Consider the following 9,034-nt stretch of genomic DNA (forward strand, 5'->3'; position numbering starts at 1 on the left):
TACTTTGATGGAAACAGGAAAGATCTAATATTTCACAAAGAAACCTTCAGGAACTCCTAAGACCAAAAACAACTCCATAGTAAATCTCTCAAGTGTTCTGGTCGCCAACTGCAAGCTCATCTAAATTTCATTCAAATTTTCAAATTTCATCCCTATGCAATAAAGCTTTTAGATATTTACCACTGTTACCTGTCTTAATTTTGATCTCACTTGCATAAACACCCTTCCATCACCTCAACCTGCACACACAGAACAAGCACAAACGTACAACTCTGAATTCATGAACATACTGCAGGTTGTAAATCCAGATGTACACGGGTGACAACGCACATAAAGGGCAGAGAGGGCCTGGATGGGCCTAGAGATTTATTTCCTCCCTTCACCTGGTCTTCCCTTCCCTCACCTACCAGGCCAAAGGCTTTTCAACACCATGTTATCAGCACTGTTTCTTGGTGGTGCTCCAAAAAACATGTGCTGGTACTGCTGGATGGCTTTAGGAGAGAGACAGCTCTCAAAAGTCAAGGCTACTCACCAGGGTAGGCACAGGCTGTGCTACACTGAGGGTGCATTATTTACAGAATCCAGACTTTGTGTCTCACTCTGAGACATCCCTGTTTCCTCTGGCAAACCTCCTCCAGGTCCCCAGGAACTCAGGTCCCCTGGATTTTTCTGCAGGGTGAAGACAAAGGTGCCCCTGGAGGACAGGGAAGGTGGCAGCTCTGTGACAGGAGAGAATTGTTCTCGCTGAGGAGAGAATTCCACACTCATGGAATGACCTTGCTCTGTTCTGCATCTCAGCTGTGAGGGGGGTGAGGCAGGTGTGAGGGCTGGGGAAGGCTCTGGATGTCAGAGGTGGGAAAAGCACCTTCACAAAGGGCACTCCCTGCACAAGGGCAGCTGAAGGACAACGACAGAGCTGCCAGTCTCTCTGGACTTTGCACAGGCAGGCAGGCACCTGCACTCCCCTCCCCACCAGGGTCAGGTGCCTCCTGCATCTTTAGTAGAGGACAACGTGACAATTAATCACTTCTTGTGCTGGATTCCACCACCACAGAACCCTTGCTGGGGGATGGCTGCAGCAGAGCAGGGGCTGCCAGCAGTGTGTGAGTGCTGCCTGCACCCCTCAGCCACCCTCCTGCCACTGCTGCCAGCCAGCAGAGACACCTGCATCAAAAGGAACAGCCAAACCAGCCCTCAAATCCACAGCACTGCTCAGCAGGACCTGCCCCTCAGGTGATGAGGCACGGCTTTACAGCCAGTCCCACAAGGATGTGTGACTTGGATGGGTGTGCCAAAATACAACTTTAACCTTTACACCCTTTTTCAACACCTAAGCACCGGACTGAAGCATTCTGCAAAGAAAACAGAATTTAAGACAGCATGACTGAGCTCATGACTTTCTAACACCCACAAATGTCCTGTTGACACCTCGGGATGAACATTCAATTTAAAAATCATTCCTGAAACAACTTTTACCTCGCCTTATATCAATGTTCAGCTCAAAAGAGTTATGAAAATGAGTGAAAGTACTTTTTTTTTTACCTCACTTCTCAGCATCTGCCACTAAACCAAGCACATTTAGTAAACTGTCAGTACCCTGACAGGGGGTCTCAGAGGAAGAGGTTTGGGCAGGGAATGCACAGGAAGCAGCTACAAGGGAACAAAGTCTCACAGCCTTACCCAATTCAGCTGCTGCCAAAGGAAGGGTCTCAGCTTCCTGGAGCCCTCTGTCTGCACCCTCTGCCTTGGGTCAGCTCCAGCCATCTCTTTGACGAGGATGAATTGGAGCAGCTCACCAATCCAGCCCCAAACAACCCTCCCTCTTCTCCCTCCTCCTCTGCAGGCTTTGTTTTCCTCACACCAGTGGTGCAGGTGGCTGCAAGGTGCTGGAGGGAGCACTTGGAAGTGGAATGGTGCAGTCACCTGTGCAACCAGGCAGGGGAAGAGCCTTCCTTTGGCAGCACTGGCATCTTTACTCAGATTAAACCAAGGAGGGCATCTTCCTTCTCTCTACAGATGCACTGAAGCCTGGGAGAGGAAGGGGAGGATGGAGAAGCTGAAGCAGTAGAGCAGAGCTCCCAGCACAGCACTGCTCAGGCCCAGCTGTGAGTCCAGCACACCTGAGGGATTGCACCCTGCTTGGCTTGGCTGCCCCGAGCCCCGCTGCAGATCAGACCCTGCACTTCTGCCCCATCCTGTACTTGTCTGTCCCAGACCACAGATCCCTCCTCAGCACAGCAGGGAGGTGTGGGACAGCAGCCAGGGCCTACCAGCACCCTTGGGGGAACTCACCCAAACTGACCCACAGCCAGGACGGAGGCAGGGTAGAGCTGTTCCTCCTCCAAGCAGAGCTGGCTAGTCCCTTGACCTCAGCTTCAAAATAGCACACTGCTCAATTTTTAATTTTACTGGGGGTGTGGGGGACAGACAACAACCACAGGATGACAGGACACAGCACAGTAAATACCTGGTGTCCTCATATCAGCATTTACTCATTAGACAATCAAGCTCATCTAATTAAGGAGCATTAAAGCATCTCCTCTGTTCCCTCTACCTTGTTGGACCTACTGGCTCAACACTTCTGCTCTCCACAGGCACCAAACAACACCCAAACACTGTCTCTGGACTGTGCCAGACACTAGTGCTAAGCACACACTTCACAGCTGCAGCATGCTCAAGCTGCAGTGAATATCAATGCATTTTCCCTACTTCTTTTTATTAACTTAACACACTCTCAGGTAAGTTGAACTAAAAACAGACTTCTCCCTATTCTGTTCTCATTCTCCTTGACTCTGACCCAGCAGCCTATGGTCAGCCCTGCCAGCCTCTCATGCCAAAACTCAGCATTCACCTACATGGATCACCTGAACCAAAACCATGGCACCAAATCCACGAGCATTTATCAAAACCTCAACAACTCACAGAAATCAACTTGCCTTTTCAAAGCACCCCAGTTCTCTGGGTTTCATCTGCTTCCAGGGTGGAAGTGACAGCAGTGATCCTTCGTTCTGCCTCAGCAGGAGCCTCCAGAGCATCCCAGAGGCTTCCCAGGCACAGGCTCACTGCTCACCCCGCACTGGGCACATCTCCCGAGGCTCGGGGCCTGCTGCAACACATCGCTGTGGAGCACAGTGCAGCCAAATCTGACAAACCAGAAAATCTATCCACAACACAGATTCCCCCACATTTCCTCCTGGAGTCCCTGATTGCACACCCAGCTTTCCCAGGCCACTGGAAACACCTCCCAGAGGCTCAGGACAGACAATTTCTTTCTTACCTCTTACTTTTTACTCCTCAGCCTCTCACTGTCCACCGTGGAAATGCTGAAGGTAACATTGCCTGCAGCTCGTGTGTTACAGGCCCCACGCAGCACATCCTCAGAAGTGCCCTCAGCAGGATCCCCTCAGCTGCTGAGGAGCATCTGCCAGGTGCCAGCACTGCGAGAGATGCAGCGGGTGATCCATCAGCCTCCTTATCAGCCCTGGACAGATGAAGGCAGGCAGTAAGCACCGCATTCAGCCTCCTTTGTCTGGGCACAAAAGCTTGGAGAAACTCTGCCGCTGCAGCGTACAGAAAGGTTTTCCTGCTAGAGAGGCTGCTGCTCACTTAGCTACCTCCAGCGAGCGGCCCAGGTCTCTCTCGCAGAGAACCCTGCGAGTCCTTCGTTCCCTGCAGAGCCCCAGGGCTGAACACGCGGCTCCATCCTCGGGAACGCACACAAAGCACGGAGAGAACCATTCCCTCCAAGGCCTCCGATGGGGCTGGCTCATCCACACCCCTCACCTTGCCGGGCTCTGCCTCCCGGCCCTGCGGGAGCTCTGCAGTCGCTGCGCGGAGCCCTCGGAGGAGCTCCCGGCTCACCGCAGCCCCCAGAGCAGGAGGGCAGAATTTGCACGCTCCAGGATCAACTTTTCCCAGGTGTTTTTAGCTTTTGCCACCCAGCACAAAGAAAGACGGGAAGCTAATCCTAACTAGTGTGGCTATAAAACACACGCACTCATCCGCAGTTCAATAAGTTACTTTTCTTCCATAAAGAAGCAACAAAAATTCAGGAGATGACCAACAGGCCGATTTAACCTCAGCAAGGGCCGAGAGCTCCTCCAACCTCCCCTCCGGTCACAGGGATGTCCCTGTGTGCTGAGCAGACCCTGCGAGGCCTCGCGGGGTGGGAACAATGCTGGGCTCCCACAGGTGTTCTGAACTAGCTCAAAGATTTCACTAAGAACCGCTCCAGCAGTTCTCGTCATCTACAGAAGTTAGCACAGACTGAGGAGAGCAGGATGGCAAACACCACAGCCTCTGGGATGCTGGAGGGTAGCAGAGAAGCTTCAGCAGCCCGTGAGGAAGGGAGACAAAAGAGAATCACTGTAAGCCCCGACTACACAAACAGCTCTCATCACACTCCAGACAAGTCTCCCATCCGCACGTGGAAAGGGAAGCATCACACATCCAAACAAACCGCGTTAGGAAGACACGGGAGAGGGTTCACATACCGGGAGCGAACTACGGTGCGAGCACTTCGGACACCAGACAGTGTCTGCGGCCATGTGAGACTTCAGCAGGCACCTGGTCCAGAGCAGCCCCGGGCATCGCACACCCGCCTTCTCCACGGCCCGACTCGGCCGGCCCCGCACACCGCCGCCCTCCAGCCGCCCGCTCCCCCCGCCCCACTCACCGAAGTACTCCTTCTTCATGTGCATCTCCAGCTCCTTCTCCAGCTCCAGCGTCAGCGCCTCCAGCCGCCTCTCCGCCTGGCTGGGGCCGCTCTCCCGGCACGGCGTCACCTGGTAGGGGAGCTTGAATTTGGGAGCCGAAGCGGAGCCTTTGGTCGGGCTGTAGGCGTAGGGGGGCGGCGGCTCGGGGGCGCCGGCCGGGTGCTGCTGGTCGTGCCGCGGCGGGGACTGGGCATGGATCCGGTGGTACGCGTCCCCCAGCTCGGGCACGGCGCCGTCCTCCTGCAGGCCGGGCCCCAGCAGGGACGAGCGGGGCGACGGCAGCTGCAGCTCGGGGTAGGCGCTCATGGAGCCGCGGGAGCTCCGCGAGCTCTGGCTGGAGATGCTGGAGCGGGGGCTGACCACGGCGGGGCCGGCCGAGCCGCGGCCCTCGGGGCCGCAGAGGCTGGAGCGGGGGCTGGCCAGGGCGAGCCCGGCGCCGCCCGCCCCCTCGGGCTCGGCGCTGCCCGGCGGGCCGTACCTGCAGTCCGAGTAGCTGGAGCGGGGGCTGGCGGTGCAGGAGTATTGGCTGGCGGTGCTGGAGCGGGGGCTGGCGTGGCGCTGGTCGTAGCCCATGCTGATGCCGCTGGTGCGGTTGCTGCTGGGCTTGCTGCCGCCGCCGTCGTAGCCGGTGAGACTGGCGCGGGGGCTGGAGTGTTTGCTGGTGTCGCTGGCCGTGCTGGCGTAGCTGGAGCGGGGGCTGAGGGCGGCTCCGTCGTACTGCACCAGGCTGGCGCGGGGACTGCCGTACTTGTCCTGCCCGGGCACCACCAGGCTGGAGCGGGGGCTGGAGAACTTCTCGTAGGGCAGCGCGACCGCGCCGCCCAGGCTGGAGCGCGGGCTGGAGAACTTGCCGTGCTCGGCGGCGGGGCCCGGTGAGGCGGCGGCCAGGCTGGCCCGCGGGCTGGCGGCGCCGAACTTGCCGTCCGGGCCGCCGGGCGCCCGCCCGCCGCCCTTGGCCACGTAGCCGCCCTCGTAGGCGCTGCCCGCAGCGTAGCGGTAGCCCTCGGCCGAGTAGCGCTTGCCCTTGTCGGCGAAGCCGCTGTAGCAGGGCAGCGCCACCTCGGAGCGGGTGCACAGCCCCTCCTCGCAGCACGGCGGGCCCGGGCCCGGCTCGGCGGCGGCGCGGCCGTTGGCGCGGAGCGGGGCGGCTTTGCCGCAGGGGGCGGCGGCGGGGAAGCCTTCGGCGGGCGGCGGCGGCGCGGCGGTGCCGTTCATCTTCCGGCCCCGCTGCTCCGCCGTCATGTGGGCGGCGATGACCCGCTTGGTCTCCTCCAGGTCGGGGTGCAGCGCCAGGTCCCGGCGGCCGCCCCGGCCGTACGGACCCTCCGGGCAGGGCTCGTACAGGGACAGGTCCTCCATGAACTTGGTGGCCTTCAGTGCCAGGTCCTCCTCGTACTTCTCCATGCTCGGCCGGAGCCCGGCGGCGCGGGGCGGGGGAGGACGGTGAACTCCGCGAAAGCGCAGCCCGGAGCGGAGAAAGAAGGGTTAAAAAAAAAAAAAAAAAAAAAAGTCAAAGAGAAAAAAAAAAACCAAAATAAAAAAAAATCCCCAAATGCAGCAACACAAAAAGCACCCCAGAAGAAAGCCCCTTCCCGCGGTCCTGGCAGGGCAGCGGCGGGACGCGGCTCCTTGTCCGGAGAGCGGCGAGGCGGCGGCCGGGCTCGGGGCGGTCACCCGGGCGGCATCCCGCGCCGCGGCGCTGGGCTCGGTGCGGCCGAGCTGCCCGGCGGAGCGCGGCCGGCACAGACGAGGCGCCCCTGTGTCACTTTCCAGCCTTAAATAAGTGGCGCGGTCCAGTCAGTGGCGCGCTGCGCGGAGGATTTGGCGCGCGGCGGGCCCCTGCCCCCCCCGCCCCGGGCGGCCGCCCCGCGGCGGGGCCGCTGCCCGCCCGCACCCCGGGCGGGGGGCGAAGGCGGCGGCCGGCCCGGAGGGGCGAGCGCGGAGCGGCGAGCGCGGCGCGGGGCGCGGCGAGGCAGGGACTCCTTTGTGTGGGGCAGGAATGCGAGGAAGGAGACTGGGCGCTGCGTCCCGCTGGAATGTAGTTAATGCCGGAGCCAAACAATGATTTTCCCCGAGTCAGTCAGGGAGAGGGCGGCCGCGGCGCTGCTCCGCGGCGGGGTCGGCGGCCCCCCCCTCGGCTGGGGCCGGCCGAGCCCGGCCCGGGGCCGGCGGCGGGGCTGTCACCGCGCCCGGGGTCCCCACGCGGGGCTCGGGGTCCCGGCCCGGGGGGGCTCCGCTGCTGGAACTCTCCGGCAGGACCCGCGGCCTCGTCCCGCGTGGGGAAGGGGCGGCTCTGCCCCACCTGCGGCCGGGGCTCCCCCGCACGAACAGCGGCATCCCTGCGGGGACCGGCGCTCGGGAGCGGCCCCGCACCTGTGCGGAGTCCCCGGCGTCGGCCAGGTGCCTCCGCTGAAAGGAATTGTGTTTGTAGCACGGCAGCTGAGGGCTGTTGCCAGTTATTTATTAAGTCTTTTTTTAAAAAATAAATAAATAAAAGGCAGCGCTAAGACATATGATAAACATATTGTGGCCTAAAGCAATCTGTGAGCTGACGGGAGTGTAAAAAAGCAGCTACTGTGTGTGTCACTGCAAGAGCTTCATCTGTTGATCGGTGATGAAACACCCGGCACCGCTTGCTATTTACGTCTGTGTGCTCACAAGAAAAGGTGTCAGAAAACAACCCCTCAAAACGACAAGACCCCCAGTACTAAAGCGTAGCCTACAGGTTTGTTTGGTCTGGGTTTTTTCGTAACTGAGCTGCAGCTCCCTGACAATCATTTGTGTTGATGGCAGAAGTGCTGACAAAGCTCTAACAGCAGGTATCTGACGGGTGTTCTTACACTGCTGGGTGCTGAGCACCCTGTGACAGGAGAAATATGGCTCAGGTTTGAGCTATAGGCACTCTGCTCTGCCAAGAAGATTTTATTCTGTTATCAGACCTAATTAAACATTAAAAGCAACTGTGTGCTCCAAAATGTCCCTGGCTGTGGAGGGCAATTGATTTGCAATCTGTTTTCTTGTGTGTGCAGGGGTGGCAGGAAAAAATTCAATAAACTATGTAAATGTGCAGAGCAAGATGTGAAAAACAAATCTGTTAGGCATGACAGAGGCAGTCCATGTCCATGTGGACATACATGAGCAAACACCTCCACTCTTGGGAGTCAAATACTCTTTTCTATGGTCACATCTTTCATTACACTTTTTGCCCATCTCCTACACAGGTGTGCTACTTGTGGAACAAGTTACATTTCACCTGTAGCCCAGAGGTGTGTGAAGGCACCTTTTGCAGCTGTGTCCTGGTGCCGCCCCTCGCTGCTGCCGCTCACAAGGGGCCGTGCCCTGGCTGTGAGGGGATCAAAACTCGAGTCCCTGTCCCATTCAACCCACAGACTCTGGTAAAGTTGTGAGCACAGACACAAACTGTGCTGTCAGCCACATTGCATGGACACATCCCTTCCAAGAACAAAGAGAGGTTCCTCCCACAGAGCACGTGGAGACCACCTTTAACTTGAGGCTTCATCTGCCCCACTTGGGATGAAGATTGTTAGTGGCAGCGGGCATCTCATGACATGCTGCCCTCAAATGTCCTGCTGCAGAGCTCCTTCAATCCTTCCTGGGGCCTGTACGAGGCTGTTCTCTCCTGTTACTGGCTTAGCACCGCTTAGTGTCAGCTTTTGTAAGGTCGCCTTCCTGAGAAACTGGGAGAGACTCATAGACAGCCTGGAAGGTTGGTCCATCAGAGCACGTCTCAAAAAAATGCACTCTGTTTTAAGGGTGTTTTGATTTGGTTGGTTCTTGTTGTTGTTGCTGCTGTTTGGTTTTTTATTTAACCTTACAACATTAGACAGCTTTATTGTTAATCAGACAGAGTGGGTGGGACGTGCTGGAAAGCCCTGCCCATGTGCTCATGAGAGGTGGCATTTTGGGCAGGTATCCTTACAGCAGGGATGGCAGAGCTGAAGCCACAGGTTACTCTTACAGCAGCAGTGTCCTTCTGTAGCTCTGTCCTTCTGAGCCACAAATCTGTTCCTGCTCTGCCTTTTGAGGCCGCTCAGTTCTGTGCTGCTTCTGCTGCCAGCAGGTTTCTGCACTAAGTCTATTGCTACATAAGTCATGAAAGCATGGGCTTTGCTGGGTGTGAACTCATGGGAAAAACATTCTGGGGAGTCTAAGGAAATAACCCTTTTTAGTAAGCAGTGTGGATCAAATGGTAAAAATCCCTTTTACTGTTAGAAAGCTTGTGCTTGATAAGTAGCATCCTGGTACTGTGTTCCCCTCTCAGCCCTGCTGCAGGGGCAATGCTCCTGCCCCCCCCCCCA

The 9,034-nt window shown here is 57.7% G+C and overlaps 1 protein-coding gene across 1 annotated transcript in view; it reads right to left on the bottom strand.

The window, feature by feature from the left end:
- Positions 1-6,341, bottom strand: part of WTIP (WT1 interacting protein) — a 78,439-nt gene extending 72,098 nt beyond the window's left edge. The window contains exon 1 of the mRNA XM_005530127.3: positions 4,676-6,341. Within this exon, the coding sequence (XP_005530184.1) occupies positions 4,676-6,119 (1,444 nt within the window). The 5' untranslated portion in view covers positions 6,120-6,341. The remainder of the gene's footprint in view (positions 1-4,675) is intronic.
- Positions 6,342-9,034: the final 2,693 nt, after the last annotated feature.

This window comes from Pseudopodoces humilis, chromosome 14 (genome assembly GCF_049639895.1).
Source record: "Pseudopodoces humilis isolate 2021_Gansu_Grassland_sample_001 chromosome 14, ASM4963989v1, whole genome shotgun sequence".
In the NCBI taxonomy this organism is placed as follows: domain Eukaryota; kingdom Metazoa; phylum Chordata; class Aves; order Passeriformes; family Paridae; genus Pseudopodoces; species Pseudopodoces humilis.